Source organism: Dermacentor andersoni, chromosome 3 (assembly GCF_023375885.2).
Source record: "Dermacentor andersoni chromosome 3, qqDerAnde1_hic_scaffold, whole genome shotgun sequence".
NCBI lineage: Eukaryota > Metazoa > Arthropoda > Arachnida > Ixodida > Ixodidae > Dermacentor > Dermacentor andersoni.
This window is the reverse complement of record NC_092816.1, coordinates 154847718-154867520: the sequence shown is the minus strand read 5'-3', so window position 1 is coordinate 154867520 and position 19803 is coordinate 154847718. Positions and strand designations below refer to the sequence as shown.

At 44.8% G+C, this 19803-nt stretch overlaps 1 protein-coding gene across 1 annotated transcript in view; it reads left to right on the top strand.

Annotated features, from left to right (window-relative positions):
• The first annotated feature begins 241 nt into the window (after positions 1-241).
• Positions 242-19803, top strand: part of dtn (transmembrane protein 132C dtn) — a 68696-nt gene continuing 49134 nt past the window's right edge. The window contains exons 1-5 of the mRNA XM_050172885.3: positions 242-484; positions 3245-3594; positions 9813-9991; positions 11893-12162; positions 16422-16568. Coding sequence (XP_050028842.1) covers positions 445-484; positions 3245-3594; positions 9813-9991; positions 11893-12162; positions 16422-16568 — 986 coding nt within the window. The 5' untranslated portion in view covers positions 242-444. The remainder of the gene's footprint in view (positions 485-3244; positions 3595-9812; positions 9992-11892; positions 12163-16421; positions 16569-19803) is intronic.

Below are 19803 nucleotides of genomic sequence, written 5' to 3'. Positions count from 1 at the left end.
CCACTGGCGCACAACCAAGCGCGATGGTAATGTTTAGTTCCAAAACTCGCCACTACAAGCAAGTTTGACAAGGTAAAGCGCTGCTTGTCGACACTTATGCTACTTCTGTTGGCAAGTAGCGCCAGTCCCTATAATCCCGTCGATTTGCGCATAGCGGTGAGCCTTGGAACTACTCGGTTTGCTGGATTTTGTTCCGTTTCGTCCCACCGTAAGGACATCGCGGCGTCGGTCGAGCGGAGTGTGTTGCAATGGGAAGGGGCGACGCGCGGAAGCGGCACTCGCCCGAAGGATGCTGCTGGATGCTCGAGTGCATTGTGGGAAAGCCGATGCAGACGCTCATCTGCGCACGATGGCGGACGCCCAGTCGATAAAAGGGCTCTCTTTTGTATGTTCACGCTAGAAATGGATCTTTAGCGAAGGTGCTCGCCGACGGAACCTGCAGACATGAAACACTGGAAAGACCTGGTGTGGATATTCTGTGCCGGTGAGTGCCGACCGAGAGCTAATTAGCGTTCTGGCGTTGCCTCCAGACTGACGCGGGAGGCAGTGCGGCCTTGTTTTGCGTGACACTGCGTTCGTTGTTTGTATGGGCGTTTCTCGGGACGCGCGCGCGCAGGAAACGTCGTTGCCTCGTTCGGCAGAAAGAAGATGAACGTCACGGGCACCCAGCGACAACGGCAAACCCAGAATCTAGATATTACGCATACAAGCGGCGCCCGTACGTGTAGACGTCTGACGTACGGAAACGGCAGGTGCCGATTCTCCGGTGCCCGCGCCGCAACGACGTGACTGGCATGCCGTTTCGGCGTGCTTTTATTGCGAGGTGTACACCCCGTTCTCAAGACATCGTACAAGTCACCGCATTCGCCCCGAACTCCTTAATTCTTGATGCATGGCGATCCAAGGCCGGCGTAGGAGACGATCGCCTTCGATCGCGGCTTGCCATTTTCGAGCGGTGTTTTGCTTTTGACATGTGCTTTTTCGCCGCGCGCGTGGCCTTCCATTGCAGTCCGGCGCGCGCGCTATGCGCGCCCGTTAACGATCATAACAACCGGCTCTTCCTTCAAGCTTGCCGTATCCGTCTGCTTCCTGCTAACTTGTGGTTTCGCGTGTAAGCTAAGCTACAAACTGAGACAGCGATGGAAGCGAGTGTGACACCTTTGGATCGTGCGCGCGGTCGCCGGGAGATTGCAACGCAAACAAACACGTAGCCGGGCGAGCTCTGTCTTTGGGTTGGGCGCGGTGCGTGACATTCGTCGACATCGCGGACCGGCGTCGCTGCCGACCCTGTCAACGTGGTTAGGAGGGGCGAGCGCGACGCGTTTTTTCCTTCTTTGGGTTCCCAAAAATAGGGTGGCCATTTTTAAAGGGAAGAGAGAGGAGGACGTGCGTAGTGGCGGAGCCCGTTTGCGGGACCATCAACTCGCGCGCGCGCGCGTCTCCGATGAGAGAGGATTTATGGCTTTATTGCGCTGGCCCGTCGGCTCGCCGTGGTGGGCCCTGGCTAGAGCAATTTGGAGCAGCTGTCCGGTTGCCCTTTGTGAAGAGAGGCGATCTATCCCGCGGCTATTAGCCGTGCGCTTCGAAATCGCGACGCGATTGAGAGGAGGTCGAGCCGTGCGTTTTGGTCGCCCTGCGCTGTGGGTGCGGTGCGTGCATGAGCTTCTAATGACTCGATCCGTATGCTTACAATAAAGTGACGCACGTTCATGATACGTGAATGTAATCACCCGAGAGATAATTTGTGTGATAGGTCAGAGTAACTCGATGCATTTCGGCTGGTTTAATTGTTCAAACCCATGTCACCCGTCCGGCAACAGTTTGTTTCTGCTGGTTATTCCTGGAGGCTGTCCAACGATGATAACACGCACTTCATATGTAATGCGCACCGCAGGAATCGAAATATATTGTTTGTGGAATTGAATGACAGAACAGCAATTTATCATGCATGATGTGCTTGCAAAGAATTTGAGAGTATACAAGGATTACCCTTTAATTACATTGCAACAGATGTAGAATGGTGTATTCATGTAAAGAATAGGTATAGTAGTTCCCAGCCATTATGGACAATTGTGTTCTCACTGTCTTAGATCACACATATACAAGCATGTTCAGTGGAACTATTTCATCATTACCTAACCTTATACATGCATTCAGTGTAGCCTCTCGTAGAGGTTGGGCAGAACGATTGGTCAGATGAACCCTGCAATTGCAGTTAGTATTGAGGTTTTAACAGCTGCCCCAGAAAAGTGACGCATATATGGCACAGATCATCCTATAGTTCGTACCTGGCACACTAGCACTTTACCAACTCCACTTAACCATACCACGCATAAATAAGATGTATTATCCCTACCCTTTCCCTTAGGTCTGTTGAATATAGGATTAATTAAATCTCTGAATGCCACAAAATTACCCAGTAAAGCAAATGTTTTACGTCTCTATAAACTATATATCTATGTCGCCTTCAGGATATTTTGTGTCGTATGCATTTCTTGTTTTCTTTCATATTTCTGTCTGCATATCGGACAAATTTATTATCTGTGCCACTAGGGAAATAACAACAACCAGCATTCAAAGAGCTAGCTATCTTATGTGATGATTACTTTATGTGATTAAATTATGGGGAATCTGATGGCAACGTGCATTGACTGGCACTCTAACCTTCGTGTGTCAGTTATTTGACATAGTGGGAAGTAGGCCACTTTCACAAAGCATGTTGTTAACTTCAGGAATAGATTTCTTTGTTGTCTTTAATTACATCCACCATTACACACAGTTCACCTGGAATACACTGATTCATCCAAGTTAATCTTCCCTAGCTCTTGGTAGGGAAGATTACTAAAATGTTCTTGATATTGCTTGCATGTGATGTCATTCTTATCTATGTCTTTTTTAGCTTGGTTTCATGTTCTAGTATATTGGTTCAGCCTTGTCTGTAAAAGACATTCAAGCGCAATAGAAGACTCAAGCAAAACGAAGCGGCCACACTCGGGCATTAGCTTCAACAAATGTTCATAAGGTGATTTGTTGAGCTATTTGCGCCAAAGACTTCCATGTGGCACAAATGACTCTACACATAAGCACTAACTTCAACAAGTGGCTTTACAAATTCATTTATAAAGCCCTTGCATCTCCTTGGACATGTTTGTCCTCGACTATATGCGTATCATGATTGTTTCCTAAATATATGTGGAGCTTGTAGCTGATGGCACGGCTAATCTTCCTACACCATTTCTCGCAGTGCGGGTCCTGTGGGCAGCCAGTGTCGAAGTGGTGCTGGACCCCGGGGATGCGACGGGGGCGTTCTTCTTGAGCTCACCAGATGAGCCAGGGGGAGTGGAGGCATCGTCAGCCGAGCCCTCGCGACGCTTTGCACTCACTTTCTCGAGCCGCATGACGGTAGTGGCACAGTTTGGGCCGTTCTCAGTGCGTCAGACTGTGTACGCAGCCAGCCCGCTAACCTCGGTGGGGAACCAGAGCAGCACCTCGGATGGGCCCGAGCCCATGGGTGACGTGACGGCCCACCTGGTGACCCCGGCGCCTCGCAGGGACCAGCCGACGTTACGCATCCTCTTCCACACTGGTTCAGAGGTGAGTTGCACACAGTAGGCTCGCTTTAGTAAAAACTCCAATGAGATTATTTCCACGATAGGCTGAAACATTTTGGCAATTTAGTTTTCTGTATTTACGCTTGTTAAGAACACAGTTAAAGAAAACTACATCTTTCTAGAAAAACTAAATGGTATTTCTCTTTTATGTTTTGCTCAAGCCGCTATACTTGGACATGGCTATTTTATGTGTCGTAATGTCTAAGCAAAATTTTAACCAGAAAACAGCTAAATGCTTATCTAATACAATCATGGTAGCTCGAGTATGTAGCCGCAAACTCTGAAATTGGGCTACGTTTAAGCGCCTGCTATTTGACGTGATCATACATTTAGGCCTGTTGCCAAAATTCTTGTGTGATCCCAGCCCATGGTCTGTCAGCTCATGTCCATATACACAAATCAGATCAGTCAGTACACAAAGTAACTCGATTGATGGAGCATCATATGTGTAATATGAAAGATGTGGGTTTGGCTCCCGCTGGTGTGTGTGTGTGAGAACATTTATTGAAATGAGGTCCGGAGGCTTGACTTCTCAAATCAAGGCGGGCCGCTCCCACGTTGGCACTGTCAGGCCGAGCCTTTCAGCGACATCATGGGCCCTCTGGACGACCCTTAGTTGGTCCTGAAACAATGGCCACTGGTGCCAAGTTGCTTTTTCATTCATTTTCATTTCCCTTTACGTTATCATTTTTTTTTTCATTTCAATAAAAACCACAGGTCATTTCGCTTATGCTGTCCTTGGCTTTATGTGGTTGGGTCCAACAATAAAATTGAGCCCCTCAGTTCCTCTTCTTTCTCATTGACATCAATACGTAGTCTGCTAAGGTGTTTGTTAATGTGTTTCTTGCCTTGGTGTAATTCTGATGTTGCTTTAACCATCTAAAATATGGAGTTCTGGCCTCACTGATGTAGTATGATTTGCAATCTGTGCATGGTATGTTGAAAAGTGTTAACAACACTAGGAAACCTGCACTGGAGCAGAGCATCCTTCATGCTAATCAAATCCTGTCTGAGCTTGCTGCTTAGCACCTGGACTGTATTTTGTGGTCTATAAACACAAGTTTTGTAGTATTATGATCAGTGGCAAGATTTATTATTTTCATATGTACGTACCCATCATCATCCCTCATGTTTTTTTAAATTTTCGCCATGAGTAGTGCTGATGCTTGGCACCAAACGAAGCACTCAATAACTCGCTTCTGACTTTATTTTCACAACATGCCTTGCAGGACTGTTGTTGAGTGAACTGAAATAACAGATGTCTAAGTGAATTAAAAGTTGCTTGTCATTTGACTCATTATTTTACGGCAGTAGCTGTTGTGAGCTCACTCCCCTGGTCATTTTGATGTCACCAGAGTCCCATACTGCAAAGCAGTCATGCAATCGCTGGTGCACTATTGTGTGTATTGTCTTCATAGTATGTCTGGATAGTGTGTCAGTTGAACGTTTTACCTCTCAGCCACTCCAGTGGTGCTACAGCACTGAAGAATGATGGCGCCTAAAGAATGCACTTGCGTTACCAGCAGTTATAACTGCCTCACCAGCTACGATTGGCTGGCACAATGCTCTGCAACATACCCATAAATGTGGCGGCTTGACTCAGACATATGTAGGAAACATAATACATTACAATTGAAAAAAGAAAGACTATTTACAGTAACAGTACTTCAATGTTAACCATTCTAAATGTGGTGAGCGTTGCCTATAGGGGCACCACTGAAGGTGACATAGTGGTGTATTTGGGGATCAGAGACGGGACAAGTGGGGCAGCTGTCCGGCAACTACAGCAAGGATAACAGAGGTGCAGGGCTAGGATTTGTTGTTTGTGCTCCTAAAATATAATTATTTATGTGGTGAAAACATGCGAAAAGAAAATGCACTGTACGATAGCTGACATGTAGCCGATGTTGCTATTATATTCGATGATTCAGTCCACATATGCCCTTAGTGCTTACCCCAGACCCGTGTGACAGTGCCTAGCTATCAGTAAAATATGTCTCTTGCCCAGCATTGACTTGCTGCATTATTTAGTTGCTACACATTGCATATGCGTAGCTATATACTACATATATGCTATATATAGCCTTCGCTATATAGCATATAGCCTTAGCTACATATATAGCTATATGCTACACATATTCTATATATGTAGCTAAGGCTATACGCTATATAGCGAAGGCTATATGCATTGTCTATAAGCAAATGCATTGTTGTTGTCAGCATATAGTATAGATGAAGTACTGGCTAAACAGTGAGGAACATCATTATTGTACACGAGGAAAAGTAGAGAGCCTATTTTTGAATATAGAAGTTCTTTTACAGTGTGTTAATTCGTTGGGCATAACGCCTGTTTTAAATATGCAGTTAATGTGCGCCACTACGTCAGTGATAACAAGCCCGTGTCGCAGAAAATCTGGCGTCAGCAATCACATCGACAAAAAAATTTTCGAACAACGTATCCCCAGGCCTTCCACATTATGCATGGAATTGACTGAGCTAATTAAATTTCTCAAGCTAAAATACGTAGAAAAATGGTAAACAACGACTTTCACACAACTTACAGACATGATATCTTTCCGATTGTAATTTGACTATACGAGAAAACATAATTCTGTTATGCGAAAACTCAAAGAAACCGCTTCAAACACTGAAACCGGCTGCGGCGTTCACCGACCGGCCATGGCATCTGCCATTTTTCGCGGACCAGCGCGATGGGTATCTTGGGGAGCTTGCTGTATAACTGTGTGACGAACCGACATGCCCGAAATAGCAACATCAGCTGTGCATTTGTTTCTGATATAGGGGGCACAGAATTGCTAACCCAGCAGAAAAGCAACACTTTTCAAACATTGGTAACGTAAGACTGCTAGTTTTGCTCCAGGCATGTTGTCCAACGGTGTGCGTTTTATCATGGTGCACTTCACATGCGATTCATTTTGCCGCTCGTTATGCGCTTGGACAATGACTCCCCCACAGTTATCACCTGCACAGTACACTCAGCGTGGTGGATAAAGAAAGGAGATTGGGAAATTAAATAGGTTGTTAGAACATACAGCCACAGACCTAAGAGAGGTGCAAACAAGCACTAATTATAACGTTTTGGCTCACAACGTTTTTACCAAATAATCTAGAGAAGTGCGTGCAATAAGAGAAGACGCAGAAAGATGCTATATGCACATGTACGAATGCTTCTTTCCTTGCAACCACCCTGGAATTTGTCTGTGCTGAACGATGGGCGGTATTGCAAGTGGAATTCACAGCCTTACATTTGTTTGTGAGAGCCACTTCCTGCAGGCTGTAAATAGCCGTCTCTGCTCGCCACAGTAGCTCGGTGTTGCACTGCTAAGTATGAGGTCGTAAGTTCAATTCTGGCCGTGGGTGCCACATTCTAATGAGAGCGGAAGACAAAAATTTAATTCGTAGCTCCTCACTATGGTGTGCCTCGTAATCAGATCATGATTTGGACTCGTAAAGCACCAGAACTTCGTTCGGTTAGCTGCCTTGGACGCATATGTTACAGCTGGGATGCAGTTTTCATTTAAGCCTTCAGCACTTTCTAAAGACTGAGATATCAACAAACAACAACTATGCCACTTAATATCTGTAGAAACAAAAGCACTTGTTTAAGATTATGAGCGATCTCATGTTCGAAGGAGCATCATATCATTGATCTCTCAATTCATGAATTTCGTAACAGTGGCCGCATCAATTGATTCGATTACTTATGACAGCGCAGAAATTAATGACAGTGCACAAATCTATGACAGAATTAAGAAATATCAAGCTATATAGAGGAGAACGCAACAAGAAGCATCAACTGCACCAAGCAAAGGATACAGTCTCGTGCCAATGGAACACGAAACAAATACAGGACGTAGCCGATAGTTGCAGATTCAACACGCAGACCCCAATATACAGCGCGGAATAAAAATGCATGAATAAAAGGTAAAATCAGCCCATATCAACCTGGACAGACCAAACAATCTCTCTTGTCCCCGATTTGCCATGCTGCGTACAGGTGGCACAGCGGTGGCGTGGCGGTCGGCAATCTTGGGTTCTGGTATAGCAGGGGGAAAGTAAACAAGTCCACAGTAGAGATTAGTAAGAGGCGATTGGACGTTTGGTGGCAGAAAAATAGGGAGACGACAAACAACGGAGGCATACAAAACCAATGTAGTGGTTCAGAAAGTTTGTGCTGGGAATTCTTTGTGTTTATGTACTTCTTTTTTTTTTTAACTATAAGTAGGACATTAGGCAAAATAAGAACAAGAGCTTGGTGACACAACCCACCACCACGTTTCAAAGGCGACACTCATAGCAGCCATCCATCCATCCTTCCTTGCGGCCTGTAGCAATGTTCGCAAGACGTGCTCGGCACATTAATAGAGAGTTTTAGAATAGGGGCCCCAAACGTTTTGGGGCCCCAAAGAAATAGCGTCGAAGCCACTGCGCATGCGCGAGACGCAAACTGCGTTTGGGTTTTGCGTTGGGAACGCTATTTCACCGATTTAGCGGGAGCTCAAATAGCGTTCCCAAAAGCTTTGCGTCAACAAACATGGCGGCACCCATCGAAGCGACGGCTCTAACCTAGCACCAAACTGGGTTCGATTCGCGGTAATGCGTGAAGTTCGCAAGCTAGGAGAAGTGACTGCAGTTATCGCTTTCTCTCAACTAGCGTGTGTTATCAAGATTGATTCATTCGACGCTGCTGATTCCGAATTCGAGTGTGGATTTTACGGCTCGTAGGCCTAACACGGCTAAGCTTGGCTGGTGAAGGCACGTAAAGGTGGTTTTGTTGCTCCAAACTAAGCACAAGTAATTGTTTGCTGCTTGAAGAATAACCTCTAAATTGTAATTAAACGCGAATACACGCAAGTCAAAATTACTATTCATATCATAAGATGGTATATTTTATTTAATTATTTTTAATCGTTTTTTTAGACGCCGTAGTGGCGCTGTCAGCGCAAGACGCTATCTGCAAACGCAAAGCCCTATTCTAAAACTCTTCACTCCTGCGTGCCCCAACGCTAACACCCGCAAAGCTCTTTGGGGCCCCAAAATATTGGGGCCCCTATTCTAAAACTCCCTAATATAGTTCTGCTACGTCAGCGCAATGCAACAGTGTTTTTTTTTTCCATACGTAAGGGTGACTGTAGTGATGTGGTGGCATGTTTCTGAATCCTTTGAGGAAGGAATGGAGCGGCACATTGAATTCACAAGGACCAGTTGTGATATTGCAGGACCAGCGCATTACCAGTGGCCGGGAACAGCATAGCCCCATGGCTATGAGATGTTTCAAAAAATCGGCAGAGCATATGCATGGTTTATCTGATCTTACACTTCCTAATATTTAAAACCTAGGAAAGCGCTGTGATGTTCCATAAGGTAGTATATGTGTCACTTTATGGCGTACTAATAGTGCTTTTACTCACAAGAGAAAATATTCCTTGAGGCGCTCTCCGAATCCATTCAGTGATATTTACTATGTTAATACATAAGTGGTGTGTTGTGAGAGTCTCTTATGAGTAGGTATGCTTCAGCGAAATAGCCTACCTGTTGTTCGTTCCCTATGCTGTCCAAGAATGTTTGATAATTTTTTCATGAAAGCACATCTTGCCAAAGTTTTCATTTGTGTGTGAGCACCTGGTAGCAAGAAAGATTTAGGTGTAAAATATTGAATGTTTCATTGACAGTGGTTCTGACTCTAATTAGTATTGTTCGTATAGCAAAAAAAAAAGCAGTAGCCCAAGTCGGAGCTTAATTTTGTAGTGCCCAAACATAGTTTCATATCAAGGAAAATTACAACTGGCTCACCTTTATTTCTAGCCATGGGAAGTACTTCAGCTTAAAAAAAATGAAATGTCATTTGAGTAAAAACTTATGACAGTAATTAAATAATTAGTAATTGGTTTGCTCAGTTATCTACAACTGAAAACTTTCTTCATCATATCGAAAACACAATATAATTTGTGTTGTTTCCTTTGCCTAAATACGAATTTTGAGGTATGAAACTCGGCATAGCATAAATGTGTTAAGCATTATAGGGTCAATATTATCTGTAAATACAGTCGAAATTAATGCACATTGTAGTTCCCTCACAGGACATACCTGCACAAAGTTGAGCATTGTGCTGTGTTAACATTTGGTTGAGGAACATTGAATTGATATCGCCACTGATGTTGGATGTTATGTGTGCTGCAGGTGGGTGGGCCGTCAGTGTGCGTGGCCCTGTATGCCCAACTGGGCTCTGAGCAGCTGGTGAGCGTGTGCCAGCCCAACCGGGATGGGGCCTGCCTGGCCGAGCTCACCCTACCGGCCGCATGGTGGCCCCCCCTGTGGGCCACTGCTCATAAGGCGCACCGGCCCACTATCGCCCTCCGGTCAGTGGCCATGCGGGTTTTGTGCAGCTTCCACTGTTCATGGGCAGCTTGGTTAACCAACATCGTGCATCAGTCTGTGATGTCGGTGTTCGTATATTCGGCTGGTTGCTTTCAAGTACTCTGGTGAAGCATTTGGCCAATTGAAATCGGGCATTTGGAACAGATTCACCTGGTTCATTCCCAGCACTGTGCTTCGGGTTGGAGCATGGTGAAGTGCTCTCGCCATCCCGTCAGGAGCGCGGCCAAGACCTGACCACGTGCCAAAACCACAGTCTGATTATGAGGCACGCTGTAGTGGGGGACTCCGAAAATTTTGACCACCTAGAGTTCTTTAACGTGCACCTAATCTAAGTACATGGGTGTTTTTGCATTTCAGCCATACAAACTTTACACATGGCTGATATCAGAAATGTTGTGTATACCCAGCTTCTTGTATACGCATTTAAATGTGTTAAGTGAGTTCGGTGGTGCAAGAGGAACTAGAGCTGCGATGTGCCACACATAAAATTAAAACTAGGCAAGAGAGACATCGTAAAGGTAATATCAGCTCAGAGCTTACGTGAAAAGCCAGTTTTCTATAAACCTAATGGTAACAGGGGTCTGGGAAGCAGAGTGCTTTCTTCAAGGATTAAGAATGAATGAAGAGGTATTTTTGCTTTCCGTAAAGCTCTTTGAAGTATGCCTCGCAATTCATTGAACATGTCTGTTGGGAAGCAAAGTTTCTTTTGCAACAAGGCACTTGCAAGAAAGTTGGCCATAAAGGATTAAGTAACCATAGTGGAGACCTACATGATGAGTTCAATTTATCTATTGTCTCCTCAGAGCTAAATATATATGTTTACATGAATGAAGTTTTCCTAGTAAGTTCTACAAGTTGCGCTTTTATTTCCACTTTTCACTCTAGCGCGATTCTTGAGAGCAAAACTCGGGTAAATTGTTGTTACTGGCTATGATCTCTGCACAATAGTTCGTCGAACCTGTTTTTTGTGGCAGCCAGTAACTTTGACACAATTCAATGGCCTTTGATAGAAGAAAGCAGCATACACAACTGAAAACATTTCATGCATTGTACAGCTTTGAGATCAGTGTATGCTGTCATTGAAGCCTTACTTGTGAACTGAATATTTTGCCTTGTAAACTCATCCTCAAGATTTGACATCATTTGCTGGAGCTACAATTTGTGAAGGGCAAAGGTCTGGATGTGTAGCATTGACAAAAGTGCAGATCATTCATGCGACCATACATTTGTGATTTGTAAGCAGTTTGGAAATGTAAAAATGAATTGCTAATAAAAATGAAGTAGCTTAGACTGATATAGTGTAAGATAAGCACAATACCATAAGAGAAGGCACTAGAGCAGGAGGTGTAGTCATTTGGTCGAGTTGATAATGATGTGTCATGTCAAAAAAAGTTGAAAGGCGATTCAACCTGTAGTTTAAGTCGATCAAAGACAATGTCCTCCTGAGCAAGTTGGGGAAGAGAATGGGGCAGAGTCGCTGTGCACAGCCCTCTATCGCAACAAACCTCGAATGAGGGGAGTAGGAGAAGCGTTGGACTGTTTAAACATCTTTGACTCCACTATCTTCAGGACAGGCCCTCGAAAAAAAGTCTGAACACCCAGATACCTGATATGCAGAAGCGGGGTTAGCTCGCTAAGGTAGACATTGTCTTCAAGAGAAAGCAGCATAAGTTGCTGAACAGACAGGGACAAAAAGGAATGTCATACAATATGCCAGTTAAAATTTTCATTGCTGTCATTAATGACCTGTCTAGTTCTTTTATCCCAGTCACTAGTGGTTCTTTTTGTAGCAAAGAAGTCAGGCACTGCCATCTCTTATTAGGAACACATCGCCATGGCACTGCAGCATGCATTTATTTTCTCGCTTTAATTTTTTACTCAGGTATGCACTGGTGCGGAGCAGCGTCTCTCAGGAATGTCAGGGTCAGTCACTGCGACTATCGGCAGCGTCGGTGCCGGGAAGTGGTGCGGGCCTCTCCTTGGGGCGGCTTCTGCTCTCTGTGGCACATGGCAGCTACGAGGAGCTGAGTGGTGGTGACGGCGTGGTGTGCCTGCTGGTGCCCCAGGGCCCAGTCTACCCGCGGTCCAAGGTCTACGTGCCCCTGCTTGTGCGCCCCAATCCTGCCTATCCACTGCACTCGTTCGTGATAAGGTAAGGGCAACACTACCTCCTCCAAAACATTTTTCTCGTACAGATGGGCAAAATACGTAAGAAGCACTTGTGTTCTAAGTGTAGACATTGTACTAAACGCTAGTTCGGAGCATGCGTTGAGTGCACGATCGTTCAGTGATAAAATAATTTATCAGTGAGTCGTTCAGGTTTAAGTTGCACTTGTTTCTATGCTGCAACTGGAAGTTTTTAAATTGCGAACCCGAAGTTTGTAAATACTGTCGACAACATATTACTGGCACTATTTTTCAGGCTTGCTAACCTGCTCGTGTGCGCCATTTCTAAAGTTCACTTGGCGCATTCTTTTCTGCTTTATTCACACCACTTTTACTGCTGCTTGCCGTGATGTGTGCATCCCATTACAAATGTTTGGCCGAAGCCATCCGACATTGAATGTCGGCGCTAACGCACTTAGCATTGAACCAAGTGCCACCTGTGTATGGCCTCTGAAATGCATGGCACACTGGTGCATGCAAAAGCTTAGAAACGCATCGTGCAGCAAGCGGGATTTTCTTTCACTCCTTTTTGGACTCGCTTCACCATCTAGTAGCACTGCTGAGGAGTCCAGGCATGGCCTCCGAGACGAGAAGCATGATGCGCCAGTGGCTGCAGACATTGAGAATTGTTGCCCTGCTTGCCACACATCCAGTGGTACATAGTCAGTGATTCAAGTTGGAGAGAGGCTCGTAGAAGAGCGGCACATACCCCGTGCATTCATGGTGCAGCTCACTAAAGCTTTGGCACGAAAGACGTTAACTGAAAAGTGGCACATACCTACGCATTGCTGGCGCCACCTGCTAAAGCATCTGGTTGCTGTCCTTGAGGAACCCTTGTGACTTCGGTTCGATTCCGCTCAGCATCGGAGAAATTTAGGAAATCTCCTTCGTCATTGTAGAGCGACACATTTCCAGTGGCGCATACCGTATTTATTCGAATATAAGGCAAGGTTTCTTTCCCAGAATCTTCAGCCTCGAAGTCACCCCATGCCTTATGTGCAAATTTTGCCTTAGATGTGGCTTCACGGCAGCACGCATATCTATGCCGTGAAGCCACAGTATAAGGCGATATTCGCACCGCTGTGAAGTAACACTTTAAGGAAAAAATTCACATGTAACCCGCACTGCACATGTTGGAGCTCCCTTTCCCCATATTTCATGTTCGCCATTTTGCGTTTTGGCTATGTTAGTAATTCATTATTTCGGGTAATCCCTGCCGAGTCTGAATAATCCGTCTGCTACTGTATATCACCTTATATTAGTGTGCATACTTAAGGTTTTTTTCTTGGGTCCTCCAACTGGCACCCTCACCTTATAATCGAATAAATGCAGTACCTAGTTACATCATGTTCGCATCAAAGATGTTCACTGAAGAGTGGCACACACCTACTGGCCCATACCCAGTGACCTAAGTTGGCATCAAAGGAATTCATTTAACAGTGGTACCCGCCCGGTCCCGCATCTACTGTGCCCCATGTCGGCATGAAAAAGGTTCGTCGAAGGAGTGGCACATATATACACATTGCCACATACTCAGTGACCCAAGTTGGTCCGATGGTTGGTCTCGAACCCTTTTCCCTCAGCACAGCAGCTCGATGCGCTACTGATTCGATCCTGGACTACCCAGTGATCGAGGCAGGTGGGAAAAATAGTTGGATAGATATAGATAGATAGACATGCACACACACCAACATGCACACACAATCCAGGAAGTGCGTGTAGTACCCTAAGAATGCAAACGCACCCAAACATTAAAGGCAATACAGCTGTTGCTGGCAATAGTCTGCTGTAAGGAAGCTTTCAGTATGTACAAAGTCCTCTTTAGATATCTAAATACATGCTTCACCTCCTTTTCTCTGTGTGTATGGTTGAGTAAACATATTTTTTATTAGCGGATAGAGCGACTAAAACATAAGAAAGGTGGGCTAGCTTGAAGGCTAATTGCTTTACAAATGGTTAAAAATTTTTAGTTATTTCAGAGGGCCATAAACAGAGCTTCAGCCATCTGGCCTTTGTAAGACCTAGTACGTATTAAACATAGTATGTGTGCTGAGCAGAGCATCATCTTTGGATATCTGTGCTGTCTAGTTCATTTCATCAAGCCAGCTTATGTATCGCCAACTTGTGCTTTCTAAGCTCACCGAGTTGGGTTTATGTGTTTTTTTTTTTTTTAAGCTTAGTCACATTGTCCTAGTTGCCTGTGCTGTGGGTTTTAGGCAAGTAGTGGGCCACAGTCTGTTTTGTTGCTTCAGTGTTGCAGCATTTCCCATCAAAAGCTTTGTCTGTTTGTGTGGTGCTGGTAAATATAATGCTCGCACAGCGGGGGTCCCCCTTAAGTGAAGCACCAACACTGTTGCATAGCTTTATCCCTTTTAAGAAGAAATACCAGTACAAACCATTGGTAATGTTTGTCAAAGATAGCATTAGCTTACTTGAAGTCCCCTGCAATTCTGAATGACAGTCGTATAAACCAACTAAAGGACAAAGCGTGAACAAACACATGAGTGACACATTTAGGAAGGGAGTGGCACAATGAGCTGTGGCTCTACCGCATAAGCCATGGGACCATGGATTATATCATCTCCAGGATCTGCCCATTTTACTATACTACACTGTCTGCAGAATAAGCCCACTTTATTTGCCAAGCAACTGACCAAACAGATGCGCCAAACCTTGAGGGGGGGATGTAAAGCAAGCTTAACTTTAATAAACATATCGTGTGTGTTTGAAGGTGAATATTTGTTTCAGTGAGGAGACTTGCGTACCGCTTGTTGTTCTTTTGCGAAACTCTGTAGAGAGCACACACAGGTACAGTTGTAGGGTTGGTATAGATGGTCATATAGTTTATCTTGGATATATCGGAACTCAAAGGGGATCATGAATAGTTTGATATATTGATCACGCTGTGCCGCCGCCATCAGCGCACTTGTACTCTGAATAGCGTGTAAACGTGCTCGGCTGCTTGTCCATTACAATACCAACAATACGCCATTTAAACGGCCGATAGTCATATGTGGGCAATGAGCCAAGTGGACTGTTGTGTAGAATTTAGAAACCGACTTCCTGTTGAAACCAGTCGTCCTTGCTTCTTGTCCGCACTAAAAAGTCGGCGCGAGGCTCTTCGTGCGTGCTGCTGAGCGCTCCAACTCCTCGTAGCCGGCATGTCCTTTCATTCTTAGCTTTTCTTCTCCTGCCCCTACGTCAGTGACTGCTGACACTACACACACGCTGTTGGTTTCGAAAGTGGCTTTCAACTTGTAAAACATCCGAGTGATTTACCAAATACATTTAACCTTCCGAGCGCGAATGAAATGCGTTCAGCACGGACCTGCAGATCTCACAGCAATGAGTCCACTGCCGCAATGGAGTATTTCCGTGAAGTGTGTATGTGGTGTGCGGTGGTTTTGTTAAATTGAAACTGTGATGCAAAGATCCATCTAAGTGGAGGTTGGGGTCGGATTCATTTTGGCCACCCACAGAATCCTAATATGCCGTTCGTGGATAGCCTTTGTTTACAAGAAGGCAAACCTGGCGCACCTCCACTTCGGCATCCCATGCCTGGCACCACCTAGTGAACAGATTATGTGTCATCCGCGCTTTCTTCTGGAATGCATATCGGACCGGGAGGCCTTTCCTGTTATTGAAGCAGAGTGGTGATCTGCTTTTACCGGTAATGAATGGCCACAGTTCACATGATCCATCCATATGCGCAACTAGCAAAACTGAAAACACCTTGCTTATTTTTGCTCCATGGCATGTACTACTCTTCAAAGTCAATCTCTTGTTTTACAGCATCTGCCAATACAGTCCCATTTTAAATTTGTCGGCATTAAATATTTCCACTGGCGCTAGAAGCGATCGGATCTCCTTTAGGCAAAGTGCACTTGCAGGGGTGTAGCCTTTGATATATTGAATGTGGCGGTGAACGGCAGTTCGCTGTATGCATAGTCCATCACTATTCTTTTGCATGGAATTTTCAAGAAGATTTTACACCTGTTCGATATTACACAATAATTCAATGTATCCGAGCTTAATATATCCAGGATCGGCTGTATAAGACATTTCATTATGTGTACCCAATCTCGTCTCTTCGCATTTGCTGTCAAAGATCACCCAACTATACATTGATTGAGAGACTGAATTCTTGCAAAGAAGTTGACATTTAATAATGTGAAGGGCAGTTGCACGTAACAATCTGCAGCTGTGACACTGATTTCAAGCATATGCTTTGCTCTCTTCTGACAGGGCCAAGGTCAAGCCTGGGTTGAGGATTCTACAGGTGCAGCCTACGGCTAAGCAGTCGTGGAATGTTGCAGTTGACACAAACTCCAAGCAGACGTCTGCGACTGTGACCGTCACTCGCCTCAGTGAGGATACTGCGCTGCCAGAAAGGTCTGAAAAATGTCACAAGAAGTTTCAATGCACCCTTGATGAAAGCAGCAAGCAATGATTTCCAGTGTTAGCGCAAGTCGTGTGATGTCGTGAGAGTTTTACATACACAGGAGATACCTGTGACGAACACTCTGGCCTTATACAGATGTACAGGTCAACTGAAACTAAATTAAATAGTCCTAAGAGTTTGTCTGTTTAAAAGGATCACATTCTATAGAAGTTACACTGTACATTTCACCGAACCAAAAATGAAAGTTCTACACAAGTAGCAGCTCTGAAGAGAAGGGTGAGTGATGTGAGAGTTGGCTGTACAGTGTACACTTTAGACAGCTAGCAGCAAAATCTGCAAGTCATGCAGTTGTAGGTGTTGTATGATACAGCAGACTTCCAATAATTCAGCATTGTTCAATTCAACCTTTCTGTTCAACCTTAGTGGTACAGGTCTGTCAGTTCTTAAGTATTGCCACTTTCATGAGCTATGCATCTATCTGCAGAAGGAAACCATACCTGATTTGTAGGTTTCAGGGCATTAAAAAGATATAAAAAGATAAATATTAAGTTAAGCCGTGCTGCTGGCTTGCATTCCTGGGGATGCAAATAGGCTGAATTTACCTAGCCTGCAAGGCTTGGTGTGCCAGAGAACAATGTACTGTCAAGATACGAGTGGCAAGACTGCATTGAAGTTTCTCAATCAACTCCCCATGTTCTCATAAATGTTGGTGACATTAGGGGTAATATTCTCAGGCGATCAGTTTCAGCGATAGTCTCACTTTCATAAGAGTCAGCCCACAAGAGCCAACTATAGAGCTTCTCTCTCGTGTTTGCTCAACCCTCGTCTGGTGCCTATTCTCTGGAAATCTTGCAAAAGTGAGCTATCTCCAAAAGTGACTGTCCAGGAATGCGCCCCTGGCTGAGGCTAGGGAATTATTTATTAAGAAAGAAAAGATTATCAATTTCATTGTAAGATACACAAAATGTCAGCCTTAATATTCAGATTTCTTGCACGAAAATGGCCTAGGTACATAAAAACACAGCTAAATGTTTGCGATGTTACAGTGATGTCATTAACACAGTGTTAGGGCATGAAATTAAAGGTACTTCAGCAAGTTTCTAAGGGGCGATTTCTTAGAGCCTTTCTCTTGAGTGTCGTTTTAAATGTGGGCTGTTAATTATGAGGGTAACAATATACAGTTGAACCTCGTTGATACGTTCCCGTCACGCACGTTTTTCCGGGGCCCACGTTCGCAATCGATAAGAAAAAGTGACCCAATAGAGTTGCGTTCATATTTTTCTGATTCATACTTTCCCGGAAAATACGATTTTTTGGCACCAATATTCAGTACATCGCCAAACTGCGACCGTATGACACCTTTTCAGGCCGCTAGATCCCTTGTGAACAAGAAAATGTGCGAGGCGCGCGCGATTGAGGCCAGTATATAGCTGCCTGCCACGGCAGCTTCACTGCAATACTTGCCCACCCTCTCACGTGAGAACACCAGTGTGCACTCAGTTTCGCATTTCATTACCAGCAAATCTCTGCGGGGTCATCACACACAGCATTCACAGCTATCACCGCCAATCCTGTTGCGATAAGCATTTTCACCTATCTAGCTGTTTCACAGCATGTGGTGCCGTTGGAAGTGTAGCACACGGTTTTATTAGGCGATAACCAAAACACGCTGCCCTTCCCTGCTGCAGGCGGTGCAATGTGGGCATCACGTTTCGCTTCGGTGGCTTCCGGCGTCGCCCACCAGCTTGATTTCGTCTCGGTTTCCCATAGCCCTCTTAAAACACCACACAATAGAAAATCAACAAAATGTGTCTAGGGCTACCAGAGCACCACCAGCTCGACTTGTGTCAGCGTCTCATACCACAAAGATCTGCGCGACACTTCGCATTATGTAAGATGTCAACAATATTGAGTCTCTCAAATTTTTTAGTTACTTTGAATCGTACGTTTCCAAAGTTAGTAAGATTTTTTCTCGCCGATTTTTCCAAAACGGATGAACAAGGTTTCACTGTAATAAATTTTTTCACATAAACAATTGTTTCAGCTCTGCAATGTATCCCAGTGAGCCCATGTAATACTATGCACCATTTATTCCCAGAATATATACTCTCAAATGCACCCTCCTCGTGGCGCCCTCTAGTAGCATGTTAGTGCTATTAGTGGCGTTAGCTACACCACTGCGTTGCCAACTATTACAAAGCACACTACAGTCAACGACCGATTATTCGGACATCAATAATGTGGACGTGCTGGATTATTTGGAGAGCCCCGTGGCACTGCCGCTAGCCCCATAGACTTAACGTGTAAAGACAATAAAAATTCTGGACACCTTACAGCATGTTGTGCAATAATTCCACCTCTACCTGCACAAGCATGTGCTGATATCGCCACCGTGTCGAGCAGAAATAGCAATATTCTTGTTTTGAGGTGTCCCTGCCCGTCGGTTCTGTTGCCAGTGCTCTACGAAACCGAAACTAGCAAAGCCTAATTGACCTAGTAGTGGCTGATGAAAATTTGGTACATGCATTGACTGTACTTTCATCTATCTGTAGCGACAGCATGACACTTGAGCCGTGATTTTGTAGCAAGGCTTTCCGCTCGATTCTATGCCACTCTTAATTATTATTGACTATCCATGGCTGGTTAATCCTGTCGATAACGTGTGCAGAGCATCACCCTGTCCACTGAAGAAGCACGAAAAGCGTGAAAAGGAATAACATAAAAGGCATTGCTAGAAAAATCATGGCCACAGAACATCTCGGCCAAGGGCAAGGTGTATGTGCGCACACCAACACACATTGACAAACTTCGACCGTATTCTTCAACGATCACTTTAGAGAGAGAGTTTCATTTTTGTGCAACTAGCATCGTACACGTTGATGGGCAGCAGCATTTCGGCACAGTGACAAGATAGCATTCCCGGCTACCGTGCCAAGAATGCCGTCGCTCCTAGATGACGATGTATTTTGTGCTATAGTCACACAAAATCGAAAGCATCTCCAAAAGTGATGACCTGAGAATACTGCATGTCTTTCTTGGTCACTTATGGAACAAAGTAACTTATTTTTGGGCGAATCTATTTCTGATTCCCAGTTATTTGGAATGTTTTGGTTGTCCTCGTCGAGTCCGAATGGTCGGTGGACAACTGTACTACTACGAACACTAACATCATGTTTTTGTCTAGCAATTCTTGTTGAAAATTGCAGTTGCATGGTCCCTCTTGCA